This window comes from Tachyglossus aculeatus, chromosome 16 (genome assembly GCF_015852505.1).
Source record: "Tachyglossus aculeatus isolate mTacAcu1 chromosome 16, mTacAcu1.pri, whole genome shotgun sequence".
Taxonomy (NCBI): domain Eukaryota; kingdom Metazoa; phylum Chordata; class Mammalia; order Monotremata; family Tachyglossidae; genus Tachyglossus; species Tachyglossus aculeatus.
The window spans coordinates 35,681,601-35,704,986 of record NC_052081.1 but is presented as its reverse complement, the minus strand read 5'-3'; the positions used below and the strand labels follow the sequence as shown (position 1 = coordinate 35,704,986).

Here is a 23,386-nt window from a genome sequence, read left to right as displayed (position 1 = left end):
CGGTGGGGCGTTTTGTTCTAGCCCAGTGTGCTTCAGCCCGTGAAGACACACTGACGTGACTGCTAATCATCAGGCCACCATCAAGCTCTCTCTGGTGGCTGGGCGCTGGACCTCGGGAAGTCGCAGGCAAGCGGGAGAACGGATTCCCACAACCAGCCAGAGTAACTCGGCTTCGCGATGACCGGTCTCCGACTGACTGCTGGCACGATTCCCTCGCATCTGCAAAGTTAATTGAAAACACAACCGAACCAAGCTGCGACCGGCGTGGGATTGGTTCTTGAGGGTTGTTCTCTCTCTCTGTCTCTCGCTCTCTTCCTGCTCCGGGACGCGGCTCTCCAGCCTCTCGCCACACCGTTTGCCAGAGTTCGCCTTCTGGCTCAGAGGGTCAGATCCATTTTCTGAAAGGCCTCCTGGGCACCAATTCGGGGAGGGCCCGGGGAAGGCACCGGCTCGGGCCATTCCGTTTAACATCCACTTCTTGTTGAACAAGGACATGGGGTGTCCAAAGAGGGGCGATTGTGGTCCTTTGGAACCATTCCCGAGATGGTGAATTTTGCTGAAATAGGCTCTCGCCCGCCAGTGAGGGCGAACCTCAGCCTGGGCACCTGACGTTCACCTGGAGATCCGGGCCTTTGCAGGTTTATCCGTTCGGTGGTTTTAAGATGCCTGATTCCTCTCTCTCTTCCTGGAGAGGTGAGGGTGGGGGGGAAGGCACGGGAGCCCTTTCCTTGAAGGTACAGGAAAGGAAAAGCGCAGCTCCTGACTTTGTCTGCCTCGCTCCAGGGCCCCGAGCTCAGTTCTGACAGCCCCCAGAGGGCCAGGGAGCCATGGGTGGCCTTTATCCAACCAGCACCACTTTCACACTAAAGTGGGAGCCAATGTGAAAACAAGCCACCCACCTCCTTCTCGAAAAGCAAGGATGTAGGAACACAAAATAACATAAAGATCACTAAGGCCCCAGAAACATAGGGAAATGACCTCACAGACACTCAAATCACAAAAAAAATTCCCCAAAATATACAAATTAGAGGTTGTGCAGATTATGAAAGAATGGCTTTTCGGGTTTTCTCTGTAAACGCTGATGCTGCCTGCGGGACGGCCCGATCTGCCTCACCTCCACCTACTTGCGAGCGAATTCGTTGCTCCATGGAAAGAGGGCGAGGAGGGGGATTGCTCCGTTCTGATTGTGAGGGAGGCTGAGGAGGAGGGGCTCCTTCTGCTGCTCTCTGTTGGGCACCAAGAGTCCCCCCATCCCGGGCTGGTCCGGAAGAGACCCGAGAGACTCCCCCCGATGCCAGGACGCAGGAAGGCCCGCTGTTTCAGACCTCCTTCCAGGTGCCAACTCCGGGGTTCGGCTGGATCCTGGGGAGGCCAAACTCAAGGCTCACCAAACGGAGTCGTTCTGTCCCCCGAAACCCAGTGCCTCTGCCCTGCCCAACCTCATGGGCTAGAGCGTTGATTTCCCCTTTGGAGCGTGGGTGGAATAAACACATTTGGAGATTGCGACTGCCTTTGGGTTGGAGAGGTTTTGGTTGAGAGACATTGGTGGCTGGGTTTCCTCTTGCTTGGTGAACCCAACGTCTGGAGAGAACTGGGGATTGGGGCCAGGGGAGGCTGCCCCCCGGGGCCTTCCGCCCAGCCAGGCGGTGCAGCCAAAGGCACCGACTGGATTTTCCTAATCATTAGACCCTGATCCCATGCAAATTATTAATGGCTCTACGAAAGTCTTTAGGGTTTTTCTCCCCTCTTCTTTCATATTTAGCAAATCCCTTTTGACACTTGACCCCCTGCGAACGTCTGTAAAAAGTCTTAATTTCCATCCTCCACCAGGTTCCCTAAGCAGCAGTCTTTTCAGACATGGTACACACACACACACACACACACACACACACACACACACACACACATTCAGACACACACACGAGCACAGGAGAATGTCTTTGTGGGGACATCATCTTTTGTGGATTTTGTGTGATTTTTTCCCCCCTCCCAAAACAAAGATGCAGCAGGAACTGTATAAATTACGCTTTAGAGTTCCACTAGCCAAGGCTAATTCTTTTTCTCCAGATAGTTGGAGGGTACCCATCCCCTGAAGGGCTTTCCACCGTCCATGATCTGACAGTACCACCAGCCGTTGGGGTTCCTCTCCAGCACTTCCATGGACACGCCTTCCTGGAATCCCGCCGTCTCCTCATCGCCTTCGTAGTCCGCGATGGAGACATAGACATCTTTGAGGTTGTTGTGGATGAACTGGCCCTTCTCGATGGGCTTGGGCCGCACGGCAGACACGGGGACGCCCTCACGCCGGGAGGCCGGGACCGGGGGCTCAGGGCCCCCCGGTCCGGCCCGCTCCCCTGACCCACCTCCGGTGTTTCCAGCCGGGGAGCGTGTGGTGCTGAAGGAGGCGTTACGGCGGACAGCCCGCAGTGGGTCACCGGCCATCAGGGACTCATTGCGCCGGAGAGCGCGGGCCGTGGCATTGTCCTTGGGCAGGGGTGGCGAGACGAACACGGACTGAGGCCTGACCGCTAGCTGCCTCACGCCGTTCCTCATCTTCACCGAGGTCTTGGAGAAGCCCCCGGGAGGCTTGGACGGGATGGGAGGCATGGCTCTCTTGCTCTGATTGATGGTGTTCAGCGCCTGAACTCTCTTCTCGATCTTCTCCAGGCTGTTGGATCGGCCTTCGTTGTCCTTCCCGCTGGGAGCCGGGGGCAGACCAGTCTCGCGGGCAGGGGTCGTCTCCCGGGGCCGGTTCTCCTCGAGCACGAGGAAGTGGGAAGGGGCCCAGCCCTCCTGCTCTCCAATCTTCACGAACCACCATCCGCCATCCTGCTTCTCCAAGACTTCCACCTCCACGCCAGCGGGAAAACTGATCTCAGAATCCTGGACCTTCTGATAGGAGTCACAGGTCACATAGGCATCCCCGCCCGCCTGGTCCCGCTCACTCCCCGGCCGGCCGCTGGAGCAGAGGCGGGCGGGCGGGCGGATGAGGTCGGCTGAGCCCCTCCGCCGGCTCTCCCCGGGCCGTTCGCGGGCCGTCGGCGGGGGGCTCGCTGATTCCTCGCTCCTGGAGCCCGTGAGCCCACCCTTGAGTTGCCCGGTGGGCCGGAGCTGCCGCCGCAACGTGCTGATGTCCATCTTCTCCTGGCTCTGGGACTCTGCCTTGCTCAGGAAGGGCTTGGGCCTCACCGATGGCTTTGCCCGGGCAGAGGAGCCCGCCGGAGCTCTCGGCTCGGCCTCCTTCTTCCCGCCGCTCTTGGCTCCGCCGCGGAGCCCCACGTCAGAGGCCGACCTGGGTTTCATCTCCCTGCTCTTAGGGGAAAAGGGCGTGGGGGTGGGAGTGGAGGCCGACGTGGAGATGCTGCAGAAGGACGATGCCGAGTGAGTCTTGCCCAACCCTGGCTGGGTGAGCTTTTCAGCCTGCGGTTTCAAGAGGGAGGGCTTCGGGGAACTGGATGTGGGAGAGTTCTTCCTGAGGAGAGACAGCGAGGTGCTTTTCTGGGAGTCCGAGTCCCCGCTGGACTCTCGGTCCTCGCCGTACGGCCGGAAGCCCTCGTTCTCGTAGATGGTCTCCTCTTCCAGCGCCACATCCTCGGCGGACTCTCCCACTCGGAACCTGGCTCGCTGGAGGGAGGACGCGGGGGAGGGCCTTGGGGCCGGGGATGGGCGCTGCTCGGCCGGTCCGTCTTCGGGGGGCCCCTCCGGCCCCTCGGCCTCGGAATCCCCTCCAAAGGCGGGGATGTCGTACTCCGGCTCCTCGTACCTGGGCTTGGGCAGGGCGTCCAGGGCCTCTGGGGCGCCGGGAGCCGCCCCCTCCTCGGCCTCCTTGGACTTGCTGGGTGGGGCCGGGGGCGGGACCTTGGGCCGGGTGAGAGTGCTGGTCCTCCTGTTCACGTTGGGCTTTTTCCTCTTGTCGATGTAAGAGGCTGGGGCCCAACCCTCTTTCTCGCCGATCTGGACGTACCACCAGCCGCCGGAGTTTTTATCGATCACCTACAAAAGGGGACCAGGCTAGTGAGCTGGAAGGGGAGGCAGGGAGGCACCGGTCTGTTTCAAGCCTCAGCCCACTTTCATGGAGAGGGCAGGGGCCGGGGACGAGCCCGGGAGTGAGAGCTCAGGGCCCACACCACTTCGGTCCATATCCTTATAATAATAATAATAATGATAATAATAAGGCCTGTGCTCTTTCCTTTAATAATAATAATAATAATAATAATGACATTTATTAGGTGCTTACTATGTGCAAAGCACTGTTCTAAGTGCTAGGGAGGTTACAAGGTGATCAGGGTGTCCCACGGGGGGCTCGCAGTCTTCATCCCCATTTTATAGATGAGGTAACTGAGGCACAGAGAAGTGAAGTGACTTGCCCAAAGTCACAAAGCCGGGATTTGAACCCATGACCGCTGACTCCAAAGCCCGTGCTCTTTCCACTGAGCCACGCTGCTTCTCACTGCCATTATAACTGCCATTTCCTATTTCTCTAACTTCTTTTAATGTCTGACTCCCCCCAATCGAATGTAATAAGCTCCTTGTCAGCAGGGAACGTGTTTACCACCTCTGTTGAATCGTACTCATCCAAGCGCTTAATACAGTGCTCGGCACACAATAAGCACTCCATAAATACCCTCGATCACTTGATAGATGGGGCCAGGAGCCTGGGGGCCCATGTTCTCCCCACGCCCAGGGGCACGCCACTCTCAACCTGTATATCTCGGCCGCCTCCCTAACCTCGCCAGGCACGCCACCAAGACCAACAGGGTTGGCGATGGGATTCTCGGGGATGGGGGGGCCCGCTTTACCGAGGAGAGCCGATTACCACTCTGACGGCTCCCAAACCCAGGTGCCCCTCTCTGGTGCTTACCTCCGCCTTCTGTCCGCCCCGGAAACTGATTCCATCAGAGATGCAGGACTGGAATTCTGCGATGGTATAGTACTCCACCTCCACGGAAGGGGGCTCGGGGGGCTTGGGAAGCTGGAATCCCTGCAGCACAAGGAAAGCAGCCGGTCTGTCACCTCACTCCCAGGAATGAAAATGACAAATACAAGGAGAACGGATCAGACGCACCATTCTGACAAGCACTGGCACTAACTGGCGGTCCTAGTCCTCTACAAAGGAACACTCAAAGAGGAGAAAGAAAGAACAGGAGCTGGTCAAAGTGGAGATGGACTAGAGGCAAGGAGAGTCAACAACTGCCCAGGTGCCTAGGAGGAGGTGGCAGTTTAATACATCTATCACAATCTGAAGGAGCCAGGGAACCGTTCTTTTCCACGTCAGATTCAGGGACATGATATCCGAATGCCTAAGACAGAAGCATGATCTTTATATCTCCACATTAGAAGATGAAAATGTGGTCAGCAAAGGCCTGTGCTGGCGTGATGTGTAAAAGGGAGGTCAATCTGAGAAACAAAAATTAAAGCAACACAGTAAGTGCAATTCTGCTGAGGAAAGGCGTTAAGTCCTCAGGCTTTTGGAGGGAGGAGGAGGGAGAGGAGGAAGGGAGAGAGGAAGGAAGAGGGGAAGGAGAAAGAGAGATGGTTTTGTGGGGAAGGGAATTTACAGACACCATGAATGGGAAAGAGTTAATACAAAGAACCCGCTGACTCCTTTCTCCTCAGTAGACTTGGCCCTGACACCACCAGGCAAATCTCTGAATTGCTGGCTTCACGGGCCTTGCTGACATATTTATCTTCCTGGACCTGGGTTTAGGATTCTTGCCACTTCCTCTAACTTGCACCAGGCCTTATGGCCTTCCCTGACCTCCCTCATTTCCTCTTTTCCTATTCTCTTCTGTGTCACTCTAATTTTCTTCCTTAATTCACTCCTCCCTCAGCCCCAAGCACTCTATGTACATATCCATAATTTATTTATTAATGCTTGTCTCCCCCTTCTAGACTGTGAGCTCACTGTGGGCAGGGTGTCTACCAGCTCTGTATTGCACTCTCCCAAATGCATAGTACAGTGCTCTGCACACACTAAGCACTCAATAAATATGATTGACTGAACATTCTCCAGCTCCACCCAAGTGGTGAAGGGAAATAGATTCTGGAAATCCCTTCTAGGATTCCATCTACCTCCAACACATTGAAACCCAGGCAACCACTTCCGGAAATGCCCAAGACAATCTCAATCGGCCGACAACAGATGACCAAGTGGCATTCCTTTTTGCCACCCTTTCAGACCGCAAGCTCACTGCCTTAGATTTCTAGAGAAATGCTGAGGAGCCACAAAGAACAACTTCACGAGAGCCTGGAAGCTCGGGCGAAAAATCCAATTCCTAAACTACCAATTTGAGAGTTAAATTTTCTCAGTCCTGCCCATTTAGGAGTTGTTGCAGGTTGTCACGGAGCCCTGATGATGTGGTATCTACCCCGGTGTTCTGCTCGGCACAGAGAAAGCCCTTAACAAGTACCACCGTTATTATTATTGGAGGCACACAGCCAAGAAAACACGCATGACTGCAGGATTCTTTGCACAGTTCTCTGGCCCTACCGACTGACACTCATTCTGGAGAAAACCAAGGGAACCTATCAAACTGCACCAGACCAAAGGTCTTCCCTGATGACGAGGAACTAAATGCGGTCACAGAATTTTCACTCCCAGGCCAACGATGCAACGATAGACATTCAAAATAATCGAATGAAGAAGGTCAGCACGCCTTTACGGAGACTGCCAGACAACGAGGGAGTGACATGGCATGAGCTGTGTGGCATGAGGTCCAAGATCACCAAGTTGATGCCACAGTGAGATCCAGGGATCTGTGTACACGGTTGGCAGTCCATACCAGGCACCTCATCCCCTTCCCTGAGCAGTTCCAGTGCCCCCCCACATTGGCCTGTACTCCATATTATGACTTCTAGGGACCCAGCCAGGCTCTTAGCACTGAAGCTACGCTCACTCCGGCATCATTTTAATTTTTTTCTGGTGGAGAAAGGACGACTGTTGGAAATCTGCCTGAGCAGCTACTGCGAAAAGGTAGAAGTTAGACCCGGCTAGCCACCAATACAACCACACAACAAAATGACAGCTTTTCTGTGTGCTTACTGGGGAGGGGACCGTTGCTTATTGTTAGATCGTATTGCTTATTGTTCTACTGTACTTTCCCAAGCACTTAGTACAGTGCTCTGCACTCGGGAAGCATTCAAAAAATACTATTGACTGACTCACTGGCCCCACACAGATCTCTTTAACAACATGCCCACAGCACAAACCATAAGCATGTATCATTAGAGAAGCAGCGTGGCTCAGTGGAAAGAGCACGGGCTTTGGAGTCCGAGGTCAGGGGTTCAAATCCCGGCTCTGCCAATTGCCAGCTGTGTGACTTTGGGCAAGTCACTTCACTTCTCTGGGCCTCAGTTCCCTCATCTGTAAAATGGGGATGAAGACTGGGAGCCCCCCATGGGACAAGCTGATCACCTTGTAACCTCCCCAGCGCTTAGAATGGTGCTTTACATACAGTAAGCACTTAATAAATGCTATCAGTATTATTATTATTATTATCATCATCTTCAGTGGCATCATTGTCCAATACAAGCCCTTTCTCTCTCTCTCTCTCACACTCCCTCTCTCTGTTTCTTGCTATATGTGTGCAGGCATGTACATGTACACAACAATGAGAGCTGGGAAATGAAGATGGCCTGAAAGAATGAGACAATCCCCCTTGAATTCCGCACTAACAAAATCCCCCATAAGGTGAGGCTTCTTCTAGGCTTTCGTGACTTAGTGACACCAATCTATCGTGTTGGCTGGGAAAAGGAAGTGGGTTTACTTAATAAAATTGATATTCAATAAAGGCGAATAATAGATGGGTCACATTTTAGGTCACTGGGATCTGGCCTCATAATCTTCGGCTGCAGAGAAATGATCTGACTCACTGGGAGCCTGACTTAATTCGAGCTGGGTCAGGATTTGGGCTGGACGTTGCAGCCAGAGGGGTGATGTAGCCAGTACCAACCAAAAGAGGAAGAGGAGGAAGGGAATCGAGTCCCAGCTGCTAGGGTGGGCGCCTTCAGGTACAGGCATCACCCAGGGCTGGGGCTGGGTTGGATCAGGGAGAGTTCATTGGAAACAGCCAAATTGCCTCAGCCTTCCAAGTGGATTTTGTTAGTGCGGAATTAATTGGCTCAGTCCTGCCAAAACAAAGTCCAATTGAAAATAATTAGTCAGTGCTAAGACAGGTTGGAGGAAAAGAAAAGTAAATAATCACCATCTTGATAGAAAAGAGGAGGAAAACATTTAGATGAAGCACATGACCCAAAGTAGGAGTAAGCGTGCATTTTCTTGGTTTCAGTTACAGAAACAATATAAGGAACTTTGGACTTTCATATTTTATACTTTTGTAAGGTACTCCAATACCAACGATCCCATCTGTCCTCACGACATCCCAGAGAGGTGGGGTGGAGGGAGGGACGGGATTGGTCTTTCCATTTTACAGAAGAAAAAACTGAGGCTGAGAAAGCTTTGGCAAGTAACACAGCAAGTCAGTGGAGTGGTCAATACTAGAAGCCATCACCCAACTCCTCAGTTCATTTTTCCACTAGACCTCACTGCCTCTGTGCACACATCTTCATCATCAATTGTATTTATTGAGCGCTTACTATGTGCAGAGCACTGTACTAAGCGCTTGGGAAGTACAAATTGGCAACATATAGAGACAGTCTCTACCCAACAGTGGGCTCACAGTCTAAAATCCCTGACAGAGAAAAGACACTGGGGGCTAGGTTTGGCTTCAGATCCCTTCCGATCGGTCACTCCTCTCAGAGGCGGGCAGGCCCAAAGCCCCAGGCTGAGCCTCCACTCAGTAAAGGGTAGGGGAAGACTGTGAGTGGAGGTGGGATAACAGTGATAGGCTTGGGCTTGGCCACTGAGAGCCAGCTCTTCAGCTGGGGATCCCGTCTGAGTAACGGAGTAGATGGGGGAAGCTCTGGGGAAATGAGATCTGGAGCTTTCCCTTCTTTCCCTCCTCTCCTGGAAATCTCTATTACAAACTCACTTGAGCTACAAAGCTGCCTCCTCTCTTAGGAATGGAAGAATTGGCATGAATGCCCTGGCATGATCCTACTGGAGAAGCAGTGTGGCCTAGTGGAAAGAGCTCAAGTCTGGGAATCGGAGGACCTGGGCTCTGCCACCTGTCTGCCTTTGTCCTTGGGCAACTCCCTTAACTTCTCTGGGCTTCATATGCCTTATCAGTAAAATGGAGATTCTATACCTGTTCTCCCTCCCCTTCAGACAGGACCTCTGCCTGACCTGGTTATCTTGTATCTACCCCAAAGTTTACTACAGCGTTTGGCATCTAGTAGGCATTTAACAAATACCAAAATTATTATTGTAATTACTGGGAGATGGGAGAGCAAGGAAAAGTTGATCACCTGTTCAGAATCTACTTATAGATTCCCATTATTTGAGAGAATGGGTACCAATCGACCTGGGCTCTAATCCCACTCGGCCACTTGCTGCTGTGTGCTTTGGGCAAATCACTTGACTTCTCTGTATTTCACTTTCCTCATCTACATAATGCTGATCCTATATTTTTTTCTTTCTACTTAGTGAGTCCCATGCGGAACAGGGACTATGTTTGATCTTAATTATCTTGTACCTACCCAACTGCTTACTACAGTACTTGGCATTTAGCAAGCGCTTAACAAATACAACTTCTTTCTGTTTGCAAAAGGACCGGGCTCTGGGTGTGGGTGGATAACATATGTCCCTTGAAAGAAACCCTCCAGAAAATGAGTCCTGGCCTCTGTCCACCACCCTCAGCACCGGCCTCAAGCTCTGTACTAACAGACAGCGCTTGGGAGTATGTTATTGCTATTTTTCTCTCCCCAAGGAAAAAGGAAAGCATTTGAGCTGATGTCATTCTCAACATCCATATTTTGAATCCTAGTCAACACTGCGGCTAAATCTTAGAGACGACCCAGTCTAAATGTTTATGTCTGACAAGGTTGTTGCTGTAGATGTATTTATTTGGGTTTAGAAGGCAGTTAGCTGTAAGTGATGGTTTCGACGGGGGCCCCCAGAAGATGCCCAAGAATCTGTGCTGACCTGTGGGATTCCACCCACCACCTACCCCCCGGCCAAATGAAGCCCAGAATTCTCTATCCTGCAGTACCAGTGGAGGTTGGGAGGGAGAGGGGCACGGACATAGATGAGCTTGGTGGGAAAGACCAGTGCAATGCACTAGAATGGGGGCTTAAAGGGAGACAGAGGTTTGGTCCCTGGGTCAGTCCTATCTCAGGGGAATGAAAACAACCGACATTGAAAAAGAGAAGAAGAAAAACCCAAATCAGTACAAACCAGGCTGGACTCTCTCCGGGGAGGAGGCCTCATTCGTAGATTTGGGGAACCTAAAAGAGGAAACAATTGCAAAAATTCAAGTTCAACTCTCGTGAGCTCCAAGAAGACACTCCATTTCAGAAATTGGGAAATTCATGCATGACCAGCTTTTCCCCAAACTGAAAAAGCTGCTTTGGAAACTATTTCTGTCCCCCTGTTCACAAATCCATTCACTTGAGGGCTCCACAGTGATCGAAAGATGCTGGTGGCCACTTAGAGAGGCAGGCTTACTAGAGTCGTTCATTGCATTCTGCCTTGCAAACAGCCCTCTTGCTGTTGGATGAAGGAGGACTACGAGGTGTTGGCCAAGGTGTTTGTGGTCCCATTGTGTGGGGATGGGAGGAGTGAGGCAGAGAGGGATGAGAGGGAAAAGCGACTCTGCTCCAAATCCTCCTCCATGGAGTCTTTGGCCCCTCTTCCTAACTCTGCCTCTGGCTGAACTCCTCCTGCAGAAAGAGATCCCATTAAGGGGGCACTGGGTCAGTGAGGATCCGCTTGGGATTTGACCTGTGAAAGGCACAGGAGACAGGCCTCCCTTTAACAGATTTTGGGAAATGGAAGGAGAAAGTGCTTCCAAAACCACAGACCAGTTTATTGAGGACACATCTTGCACCCAATAAAATTTTCAAAAAGTGAGCCGTTCAAATTGACTCCATCATCATTGAGTACTTTCTCATCTTCAACCTTTGACACACATAAGCTTTCTGAATTTTACCCTCCATCCCTGGCTGCTCACCATTACGGGGCAATGGCTAACTAAGGCTCCTTGGAAGAAACAGCAAGTGCAGGATGGGTGTTGTCACCTGGAGTGCCGCCTTCTTGTCAGACTGAGCACAACTCCTCTGCAACTGACTCTCCCCTGACAGAACCCTGGGCTGGATCTGGGCCTTGGATGTGAGGAGGGAAGACATTTTTGCTATTGAGAAGCCAAAACACTGCCTCATGAATAGTAATGCGGGCTTGTGTGAGAGGATAGAAAATTGACTAGTCTGTGGCCAGTCACTAAACTGAGGGAGCCCATCCTTCCCCTTTGGACTTAGAGCTAATCATTTAAACATGAACATCCCAAAATTTGGTATTGACACATCCACTTGCTCCATCAAGAGTCTATTAAATGAAGCACTGACATGGGAATAAGGTGTCGGCAGTGACCCAATCTACTACTCAGCCTAGCCCCCCAGAACTGGGGGGACAAAATCTGCCAAACAGTTCGGGGAGCCTTTTGGGATGACTCCCTCCTTTGGAAGGATTATTCCTGTTTCTTCTATCGTACAAAGCCAGGGCTCCAATTGGAGCATTTCACTGGCCCTCGTCTACCCCTGCCAGTCTCTTGATACTCTACTACTTTCTCCTACCTGAAATTTGTTTTAATGCCTGTCTCCTCAGCTAGATTATAAGCTCCCTGAGGGCAGGAATCATGTCTACTAATTCCTATTGTACTCTGCCAAGCACTTAGTGCTTTGCACCATAGGTGGTCACTGATTGATTGACAGGGAATTTCCCCCAATCCTTCCGGCCAGACCGGTGCTTTTTGTGATATTCTCCAGAACTTGAGCACTAAAGGCAGAAGACAGGATGGAATTCACAGCCCCAGAAGCTTCAAACTGTCACTTAACCCCTAAGCCATTTAGATGGCCATGGTCGGTAGTTGCGAGGCAGAAATAACTTTATTTCTCAGAGAACCAGAGGCTTAAAGTTCTACCTTCAACTATACCAGAACCCAGGTCCTACTTTTGAGTCAGGAGCCAGGGGCTGGGGGAGTGCCTAGAATCACCTGGAAACTCAGATGGACAATCAAGCAAGCCAAAATTGGCCTTTGCATCACACACAGAAGTTTGAGCTGCTTCCACCATGGCTGACCCACTAGCTCTGGCTGGGTGCAACCCTCTCTGTTCAACTGAGATGTCTTCTACCTCAGCAGAAGGGGCTGTGCTGGCCTGGGATCTGCCTCATTGCCTACTAGGTTGGAATTTTGAATTTTTTTAGCTCCGTGGCCAACAATCTGTCAACAACTGTGTGACCCTGGACTAGTCACTAAACTTCTCTGTGCCTCTGTTTCCTCAACTGTAAAGTGGGGATTCAATACCTATTCTTCTCCCTCCTACTTAGGTTGTGAGCCTCGGGTGGGGAAGGGACTGCGTCTGACCTGATGAACTTGTATCTACCCCAGCGCTTAGAAGAGTGCTCGACATAGTAAGCGCTTAACAAATATCACTGAAAAAAAATAATCTGGCTTTTAGCGGTTCCATTTTAGAGGATTTATCCCTCTTCCTGGGCTAGAGGCCCTGTTTCGGAAAGGAGGACTGGCTATTCAACCAAATTCCCCTTGACCAGAGGACTCTCTCAGGTAAACGCCCAATCTCTGCACGGCACTGCCACTGAGCCCCTCTGTCTTTCCCATGCCCTTGTGTCTGACAGGCTCACCCAGGACCCAGGAAGCCGGTTAGTCTGAAGAGGAGAGAGATTAATTCTGGAGTCTGGTTACTTTCATCCCGAACAGACTGGAACTGAGCGCACTTCAGGTAAAACCACTTTCTCGGAGAAGGAGAAAATCTTCCCAGAACTGTGTCCCCACTTGGGAATGGGTCGGGAATGTATCTCCCGCTCCATAGTGATCCCTCTCTATTGGACCGACTGGGCCCCAGGCGGCCAAGCCTCATGGCTCTCTGAGTGGCCATGGGGCTGGCGGATGGGAGGAGATGGGTCTGCCCACCAGGGTGGTGGAGGGTCTTACTTATTTGTGCTCTCTGTGGAGCAATTCTGGCCACCGCTGGGGAGCCCTGGGCCAGCTTCGAGCCCGGCTTGTCCGGCGTCATGGCATTGCCGTTGGAGTCATTGCAGAGGATGGGCAGGCTGATCTCCTTCTTGGTGATGTGGGAGTCGGCAGTTTCATTGTCCGCTTGGGTCTCCTTATCGCCAGATGTTTTCTTGTTGAGCAGGTTGCTGATCTCCATGATGTTTCCGATGATCTCCACGGGCCCCGTCAAGTTCTTTTTTCTAGCTGGGAGGTCATCCTTAGCTTTTTTGAGGTATGATGCTGGCGCCCAGCCCTCTTTCCCCAAGTACCTGTCGAGGGGAAAGAGAGGTGTTATTCTGCACCAGGCACTAAAGAGGTCCAGTCTGGAATTGGGACATCAAAAGCCAGCACAAGTAAATAGCTCTAGGTAGCGTGCCCACTGTTGGCTCTTATTGCACCACAACCTCCCTTTCCCTGCACCTGCACAGGTACTTGGGAGGGGGAGAATTAGGCAGGGTGGGTGGCCCAAAGAGAGGGCCAGGGAATGAGTGGGTCATGGCGGGGGTGGAAGAGGGCCAGTGAAATGTTCTAATTGCAGCCCTGGCTTTGTACGGCAGAAGGAACAGGAATAATCCTTCCAGAGGCTAGCACTGGGCCAGGGATGCTAAAACTTCCATTTAAAAAGCTAATTAACAGAAGAGTGAAGAGGGGAGGTGGCCCAGAGGCAGGGGAGTCTGACTGGGGCAATCCACCGTGATGGTGGACTCTGAACAGAGCAAAGTTGGAGACTGAAAACTTTGTGTGTGGATCAGTTCTGAATTCTTGCCCTGAGGGAAAAGCCAGAGGGCCCTAACTCTAGAACTAGAACTCTTCTTCCTACAGCCCAATGTCTCTCTGCTTCTCCTACCATTTTGGAGATAGAGCCACACAGCCAGAGCTTCTCGAGAGACACAGGCAACAATTTATCACCCGCTTCTGCCTGAGTACTTTTACTCTTGTTACAGTGCTCTCCTCGGCCCCTGCAATGGGATTCCATAACCAGGACTACAAAATCCCGCACACCCCATCACCCTCTTGGTCCTGAAATTAATTGTTAGCCAACAACGGAATGAGATGCAATGAAGCAGATGAAAGAGAGAGGGTTTAAAGACTCTTTTTCTTTCCCAATAACCTCTGGTTGTCACCATTCTCTCTGGGACCATCTCTAATTCCCAACTGTGCATTCTTTCCCAGTGCTTAGTACAATGCTCAGCACACAGTAAGCACTTAATGAATGCTATTCCTCCTCCTCCTCTTCGGGTTCTAATTCCGGCTTTGCCACATGTCTGCTGGGTGATCCTGGGCAAGTCACTTAACTTCCCTGTGCCCCAGTTCCCTCATCTGTAAAATGAGGATTAAATTTGTGAGTCCCATGTGGAACAGGGACTGTGTCCAACCCCATTTGCTTGTATCCACCCAAGAGCTTAGAATAGTGCCTGGCACACAGTAAGCGCTTAACAAATACCACATGTATTATTACTACTATTTTTATTATGTTGAGGGAGAGGATAATATTCCTTGGCCTAGGTGGGTCAAACTCATTCCTATGGATGAGAACCACCCTTACCTGCACCAAACTTCTGATAAGGCTTTTAGATCCCCTTTTAGACTGTGAGCCCCCTTTTAGACTGTGAGCCCACTGTTGGGTAGGGACTGTCTCTATATGTTGCCAATTTGTACTTCCCAAGCGCTTAGTACAGTGCTGTGCACATAGTAAGCGCTCAATAAATACGATTGATGATGATGATGATGTTTAAGGGTGCAGAGAATGATCAAGTGATTAAAACGTTGATCAAAGACAACGGCAGAGACTCCAGTTTTTACTGTGCGGAAGAAGGCAATGGTAAAACCACTTCCATATCTTTACCAAGAAAACTCGATGGATACACATATCAGAACAACCTTAGGACAGAAGACGGGATGTTCCGAAGAGGGTGTGTCCATGGAGTCGCTACGGGTCGGAAATGACTCGACGGCATTTGAAGAAGAAGGGATCCTTTCTATCATTTTCGTGGAGGTCCAGGGACAGGGAGGGAGGCTGTCCCTCCTCCCTCCCATACCCCCAGGGCTGCCGAGCAGCCTGCTTTTGAGCTCCGTGTTGGAAGGGGGGCTGCGGCTGCACTCCTGGGTTTCAGAACTCCTGAGGAACAGCGGGGTGGGGGGAGGCGGTGGCGGCAGCCCCCCACAACCTTAGCACATCACGGGATCGGGCCAGAGCCAGGAGCAGCGCTGCCCACAGAAAGGAACGAGAACCCTCTTGTGTCCTTGCTGCTTCTGACAGTGCTGCGGAAGGCCCAGGACCTCCAGGGAGCCACGAGGAGATCAATCCATCTCTAATTTAGCTTTTCAACTTGAACTGCCTCATGCAAACCTCCGGCTGGATCGCCAAGAGGGGGCACCACGAACCCAACAAAAGGCAGTTTAGAGAGCCCTCGGCCCGGAGAGGCCAGCTCTGCTTAGCTGCAGTGCAGCTTCCCTGGCGCTCCATCTGCTCTTGAGTGGTGAGGGGAAAAATATCACCGGGAAAAATAGGGACTGCAGGCTGAAGCCCCTACTTGTACTTCCAACTTGTACTTCCCAAGCGCTTAGTACAGTGCTCTGCACACAGTAAGCGCTCAATAAATACGATTGATTGATTGATTGATTGAAGTGGGTCCAGCTGAGGATGGTTCTAAGCCTGACACTTCCATCCACAGCAGCTCCTTCCTTGCCCTTTCGTGCCTGGCTTCAAGGAGCTCTGCCACTTATCAGCTGTGTGACTTTGGGCAAGTCACTTAACTTCTCTGTGCCTCAGTTCCCTCATCTGTAAAATGGGGATCAATCAATCAATCGTATTTATTGAGCACTAACTGTGTGCAGAATAACTCTTCTCCTTCCCCAGTACGTGGTGAGCCCCATGCAACCTGATTATCTTTTCTCAATCCCCAGTATGTAGTACAGTGCCTTGGAACATAGTAGTATTTAATCATTACCCCAATTATTATTTTATACCCTCTGGTATGTGAGCTCATTGTGGGCCAGAACATGATTTTTGCCTCTGTGTAGTCTCCCAAGCAATTAGTACAGTGTGCTGCACTCAGAAGGAGCCCAATTAATACCATCTCTACTCTTCACTGCCCACACCAGCCCACAGCCACTTAGAAAAATGGGGTAAATGACCAGAGACAGATAAAAAGGCCCAGTGACCAGTGGTTTATAACCCGTCCCCCTCACCAGTCCACAACCCCAGGGCCAGCAGCATGGGGAGTGTACAAACTATGGCCAGCTCTGACTAGCATTTGTGCGATTTATTGAGCACCCACTGTAAGCAATGCACAGTACTAAGCAATAGAAAAAGTATAATTATTATGGTTTTTGTTAAGCACTTACTACCAAGCCCTGAGCTAGATACAACTTACTCCGGTCAGACACAGTTCCTGTCACAAAGGGGGATCACAATCTAACTAGAAGGGAGAGCAGGGATTGAGTCCCTATTTTACAGATGAGGAAACTGTGGCCCAGAGAAGTTAGGTGACTCGCCCAAGATCACACAGCAGGCAGGTGGAAGAGCCAAAAATAGGATCCTCCGACTCCCAGATCCACGGTCTTTCCACTAGGCTTCCCAACAGCTTAATGGAAAAAAGTGAAATGTTTCCTGCCCATAAGGAGCTAACATTCTAATGGAAGAGCAGCTGCAGTGGAAGTGGGCGTACTTACACAGCTGTGCCTCAGTTTCCTCATCTTTGAATGGGGAATGTATGTGACCCATTGGTAATATATCGACCCCAGCACTTACTGCAGTGCTTGGCTCACAGTAAATTTTTAACAAATACCACTGTTATTATTACCATTGTCATTATTATGACCTTCCTCCCCCACACCTCTTCTAGAGAAGCAGCTTGGTCTAGTGGAAAGAGCATGGGACACAGGAATCCTGAGTTCTAATCCTGGCTCTGAAAATTGCCTGCTGTGTGACCTTGGGCATGTCACTTAACTTCTCTATGCCTCGGTTTCCTCGTCCGTAAAACTGGGATTAAGTAACTCTTCTCCTTCCCCAGTACGTGGTGAGCCCCATGCAACCTGATTATCTTTTCTCAATCCCCAGTATGTAGTACAGTGCCTTGGAACATAGTAGTATTTAATCAATACCCCAATTATTATTTTATACCCTCTGGTATGTGAGCTCATTGTGGGCCAGAACATGATTTTTGCCTCTGTGTAGTCTTCCCAAGCACTTAGTACAGTGTGCTGGACTCAGAAGGAGCTCAATTAATGCCATCTCTACTCTTCACTGCCCACATCAGCCCATAGCCACTTAGAAAAATGGGGTAAATGACCAGAGACAGATAAAAAGGCCCAGTGACCAGTGGTTCATAAAAGGTCCACCCCTTTTTCAAACCACTGCGAGGGAGTCTTACCCCCTGGGTCCCTGCCTGGGCTTCCTTAGTTTCCACTGAGATGTATTTTCTCCAGCTACCAACCAGGCCAGTGGCTACCAAGAGCCAAATAGTAAGGTACTCTTAGTAAAAGCCACAGGAAGGGGGATGAAGATGTGGCCTGAGGTCGGAGGAACCAATGATCTGGGGCCTGGAGCACAGGAGGCCAAAAGGCGATCTTTCCAACTTCCAGTTTAAGAGGAAGAGGCTCTCTCTCCTAGACTGTAAGCTCATTATGGTCAGGGAATGTGTCCGCTAATTCTGTTGCAATCTCCAAAGCACTTAGCTCGGTGCTTTGCACACAGTAAATGCTCAATAAAGACTATTGAATGAATGAATGAATGAATGAATGTCTGGTGTGGGTCCCCCTCCAGCTGTCGGTCAGCCCAGGTTAGAGTTAATAGGCGAGCTCTTTACCCAGCGGCAGAAATCCCATCCCAACCCAGCATCCCTGAGATAATAGCGAGACGCATGGAGCAGTTTCTGCGTAATGGGCTGTAATGTCAGTTATTAAGTATGTAATACAGTAACGCAGACAAATAACCCCAACCCCTGGCCAAAGCTGACGGAATCCAAACGAGGATTCCAGCTCCTGAACTTCAAAGACTCAGTGCCGAAGTCTGTAGGCTGCTCTGGTGTCTCACTGGGATGGCTGGGAAGGAGCAAGGGCGAAGGGACAACAGGGGAAATTTTCACCGCCCCACCCAGTGCATTTCAGAAGCAGTGGGCTAGGGGCCGGGCTGGGCTCCGGGCAGGGGACTGCAGCCACAGGGATCCGGGCTTGACCGTTTGTGCTCTCTGCTTCAAAACCTCTTTTTGTTTCCCCCTTACATGTACAAAATTAGATTCAAACCATAGGAATGCAAAAGAATCAAAAGTGCCTCTGTATGTCTGGACTTTGGTTCTCTTAACATCTGCTTTCCAGCTCTAAAGCATTGGAAATACTCCAGAGGGAAGTGAATTGGGGGGGTGGGGTGGGGGGTGGGGAGAGAGGGAGAGAGAGAAAGAAAGCGAGAGAGAGAAAGAGAGAAAGAGACAGGAAATGAGGATCAACACATGGTCAGGAATGTTGAGAAATTACATATTTAAGGTGGTGCACATTAACATCCTTAAGGTGGAAGTTCCTGACAGGTTTTTATTTGGGAGCACAAGTGTGTTGTTCATTATTCAGATTGACCGAAGAGCCGCAGCAGCTAAGAGTAATGAGCTCGGGTTTGGCCCCTTTGGCACCTGGGAAATTTGTGGATTACCACAACTTTGCAGAGAGGTTAAAAAAGAACCCAATCCACTACCCACAAATTTGGTTCCTAACATCCCACCTTTTAGCAGGGGTCAGGTGGCAAAAAGCACCAGAAACCTCTAGACAGTTCACAGGCCAGATTTTCTTTTTCATTATTATGATTATGATTCTTACAATTATTTTCATTATTATCACCCTGGCATGGAGCACAGTGGTTCGCCCATAGCAAGTGCTTCACAAATATCCCAATTATTATTATAGGTCCCGAACTAGAGCCACGGATTTCTTTCTTTGGGAGGTGGGGAGTCAGGGGGACCACACTTCTAAAGCAATAAAATGCTAAAGCTGTAAAACTGTAGAGGCCCTTTCCCCAATAATGGGGGTATTTCTGAAGTAGAGTTTATGCAGACAGAAAAACCCAGGACTTCAAATTTCATTTGCTTCTCCCCTTCTACTCCATCCCCTAGTATTTAAAGGAGCTTTCTGGGCCAGAAACTCTGTTCTGAAGCCTCAGCAGCCCTGGGCCATAAAAAGCTTAGCTGCCTGGGAGAAAGAGAAGGAGGGGAGGGGTAGTGATGAATGTGATGATCTGGACCCAAAAACCCCTTTACCTTATATACCACCATCCTTCCAGGTTCTTCTGGATGACCTCCACTGTGACCCCTTTCTCAAACCCGATTTCATCTTTGCTTTGGCTGGTGTACGGCTGGATGGTGACATACTTTTCTTCTAGAGGAAACAAAGATGCAACAGCGTTTAGAACCAACGAGCTGACATCTCCCCCCTGCCCCGTCCCGCTGGCCGATGCCCGGCTCTGGCCTCCTGGGACCGCGGAGGTCAATCTCGGGTTTCCTGGCACAAGGGGCTTGGGTTTGATGAGGGTTTCTGGCAAGGTGGGCCTCCGGCCACGGCCCAGCTAAACCCCATTTCACTGCCAACCTTGACAGAGCTGCTCTGGCGATGGCATTGGTTGGCTCAGAATGGGGCTACAAAGGAGGTGGGGAACTGAGGGAGGAAGGGAGGTCGGGAGGGAATGGGTGAAGGAAAGGGAACAGATGCCTCCCTGAACATTGGGAGAGCCCGAGCTACTTGCCCCTCAAGGCTGGGACCATGGGCCAGGTGAGTCTGAGGGATGTATCCTGAGATCGACCTCTAGAGCAAGAGAGCAAGAGAGCGAGTGAGTGAGAGAAGAGAGAGGAACACACTCTAAGGGCAGATTTCACCTCTGCCCATCCCAGGAAACCAGACAGATCAACAGTGATGGCTTCCAAGCACATGCAGTGATGGGGGAGGAAAAGAACTGGGCAGCCCCACTTCCATAACTTCCCTGACTCTAGCTGCCACCATGATCCCACTGGGATCCTCTACTTCAGATCCAATTCCTTTCCCCTTCCCACCTGACTCCACCCCATTCCCTTCTGTCCCAGGCTCAACTCATAAACCATCAAGGGCAGGCCAGGCTCAGAAGCAACTGAGATAGACTGTTAAAGGCCCCCACCCAAGGGTCCGGCAAACACACTCCCTGCCATCTGGTCTGGCCAGGACTCCCGAGCTCCTCTCTTCAACTAAGAGGGATGGGGGCGGGATCCACGCTGGGGCAGTTGGCGCTACCCACTTGTCTGGGGTCAAGCCCTCTCTGGCCACCAGACCCTCACCAGCAGGGACGGGGCCTCTGCCGGGCACTGGGAAGCCTATCTGGGGACCTCGGCAGGGCTAACTGGTCACCCAGGCTATTGCACTTCCAGCCCCCAAATTAGATCAGATTTACTCACGTACAATCCCTCGCTCCTCTTGGGTCATTCAGAATTGGAGTTTGGGCAGCCAGAAAAGTCCAGGACTTTGAAATTCCTTTGCCTTTCCCCCTCCACCCCACCCCCCTAGTGTTTATAGGGGCTTTCTGGGCCAGAGACTTTTTGTTCTGAAGCTTCAGCAGCAGCAGCCCACCCTTGCTCTCCCCATTTGCGACTGCAATTGGTCCACCCAGGAGCGTAAACCTAACCCGGACATTGTGTCTGTTCAGAGCACATCCTGCCAGCCACATCTGCGGCTGAATAGGGCTGAAGTCAGGTGGTGAGCAGGTCGCCAGGCCGACCTGAGGGGCAGTGGGAGCCACAGTCACTGTGGGTGGCAGCCCCTGCCCCAGAATCTCAAGCAGCCCTGAATAGGCGCTTCTTTAGCCTGGGTTCAAGAACCCGCATAGGCAATCCTCCTGGTTCTCACCTCGGCATCCCCCCCTGGACGGGGGAGGAGAGGGTCGGTACCTCAGGGGAAGCTGAGCTCTGCCCAAAAGAGGTCCAGAGGTTGGAGCTCAGGATACAGAATGAGCAGGGACCCACGTGTGGGGGCCAGCCGGACCCTCGTCTTATGTGTGCCAGGAGACCCAAGACCTTGGGCAACTGCTCAAACTGCTTTTCCACCAGAGCTCGGTCCTAGAGGCCGAGCTCAGGTCAACTCACAGACTGACCTGTTGTTATCTTCTGCTGGGAGCCCAAGGGAACACTGGAGACCACTTCTTCACTGAGACTTTGTGGAATGGGCCTATCAGAGACCCTGCTGCTGGCAGGGACCCCTGTCCCTCCCCTCCTCTTCCCCAATCCTGGCATAGATCCTGGCCAAAATCTGCTCCCATAGTTGCCGCCCACGGGCCTCCACATCAGGGCTATCGGGGCCTTTCTGCTGCCCTCTCCCTGCTCGGATGAGTGGCTCCCTGGCGGCCCTTCACGAATCGCAGCCTGGGTTGGGGGTACGAGGTTTCCTTGGTCGGAAGGGCTCTTCTAGGGGCAAATGGCTCCAGGTCTCTGGGTCTAGGAGCGGGACTACAGTGTGTGGGAGCCTGGAGAGACCTGTGGGCTGCCTGCCTGTTAGGAAGGAAACTGGGAGAGCTTCTTCCGCTTAGTCCAGCCGGTGGCACTACCAGGGAGCCCGTCCCTGATTCATCGGTGGCCCGACTGGAGAGAGCCATTCTCATGTCTGGCCCGGCACACCACTGTGACCTCCAACTACTGACTCCCACGTGCCCAAACCCTGAAGCCCATCCAGACCTGGTGCACCAAGCCAGGCCCGTATCATCTGGCTGGACTGGGTCACATTTCCTGGACCCTGTGGCACAGTGCTGTTGGCCCAAAGAGTGGGCCAGGCCAGTCATATCTCTGATTTCTACCTCGCTGGTCCTCTGCCCTCTCTGCGTCAGGCACCGAGTTCAGTGGGTGGAGATTTCCACGTCTCCAATCCTCCAAGCTTTCTCCAGTTTGGTGCCCAGATGGGCTGGGTTCGCTGGGACTTTCCCTGCCAGGAGGGAGGGTAGTCGCCTGGAGACAGCCCCGGGGTAGGAAGTGCTGGAGCGTTTCATGTCCCGAGTGCCCTCGCCTCCTGTTCTGCTGACACGGGCGGAGGGCCGGCTCGGAGCAGGGTGTCACGTGACTTCTCGACCAAACTGGGTTATTTATACATTTGTGGTCCCCAACAGGAAGCCTTCATTAAAAGTCTCTCCTTGCAGAGTGCTTTTGCAGCGAAAAATTACAACCCTTTAGAAGATTGCAGAAGTTCTACTTCTCCTCCTGGCATAGCGTTGACCGCAAAATCCAACAAAGATGAGGCCTCTGAGTCAAGCAGTTTCTGAGCACTAAGAACCCCCAACCAGCAGCGACACGTGCTGCTAATCCTGGGACCGGAGTCTCATTTTGGGTGCAGACGAAGGCCCCTGATGGTTTGGCGTCAGTCCACCTCTCACCCTGCTGGGTCTAGGTTTGATGAGAACGTGTCCCTCCCCTGGTGGGAGCCTGATGGGACCCTCTGCCCATTGCACCGACTGAATTTGGCAATCTCGTGAGTTGCAAAATGCCTGTTTGGGGTTTGGTCACTCTTGGGGTGTTTGGCGAGTAATTTGCAAAGTTGTGTTTCCACCTCAATGCCCCCTAGTTGGGCCCATCCTGAGCTGAAGCCAGAAAGTAGAGCAGTAGTCCCTCGACCAGGAGGAGAGCCAGCTTCTTCCTAGTTAGTCACCTTGTAGGGGAAATGGAAGGGAAGGAAACTGGCCTGGGGGAAGACCCTGGAAGAAATGAGGGGGAGGGAAGAAGGCAAGACCAGGGTGTCCTCCTGGGAAGCTTGGAGGACTCTCCAGGAATACGTCTTTGAGACGCGATAGCTTCGACCTCACCAAGTGTCCACAGAGGATTCTGATTTCTGAGGCGTGGTCTGGCCTGGCACCAACACCTCCCAGGGACTGGAGGATCCTAGCCTTACGCTTGAGGCAAGTACAAACTACAAGCCCTGGGGGAGGGAAAGATATTTTCCAATCAAAGAAGGGTGCAAATACTGATTGGAATGAAAGAAAAAAAATTCTGGATGTACTGAGGAACGAATTAGGTAGCAGCAGGGAAAGTGTGTGGTCTAGTGGGAAGAGCATAAGGCTAGAGGTCAGGAGACCCGATTCTAATCTCGGCTCCTCCACTTTCCTGTTGTGTCACCATGGGCAAGTCACTTACCTTCCCTGTGCCTCCTTTTCCTCATCTGTAAAATTGGGATTAAATACCTTTTCTCCCTCTCCCTTAGACAGTGAGCTCCATGTGGGACAGGGACACTATCCCACCAAACTGTACTTTCCAAGTGTTTAGTGCAGTGCT

At 51.7% G+C, this 23,386-nt stretch overlaps 1 protein-coding gene across 3 annotated transcripts in view; it reads right to left on the bottom strand.

The window, feature by feature from the left end:
- Positions 1 to 2,030: 2,030 nt before the first annotated feature.
- SH3PXD2A (SH3 and PX domains 2A) overlaps positions 2,031 to 23,386 on the bottom strand; it is a 296,411-nt gene continuing 275,055 nt past the window's right edge. For all 3 annotated transcript variants that reach the window (XM_038757700.1, XM_038757702.1, XM_038757701.1), the window contains 5 exons: positions 19,376 to 19,493; positions 13,068 to 13,399; positions 10,295 to 10,344; positions 4,862 to 4,981; positions 2,031 to 3,993 (listed from right to left, as the gene is read on the bottom strand). In XM_038757700.1, the coding sequence (XP_038613628.1) occupies positions 2,050 to 3,993; positions 4,862 to 4,981; positions 10,295 to 10,344; positions 13,068 to 13,399; positions 19,376 to 19,493 (2,564 nt within the window). In that variant the 3' untranslated portion in view covers positions 2,031 to 2,049. The remainder of the gene's footprint in view (positions 3,994 to 4,861; positions 4,982 to 10,294; positions 10,345 to 13,067; positions 13,400 to 19,375; positions 19,494 to 23,386) is intronic.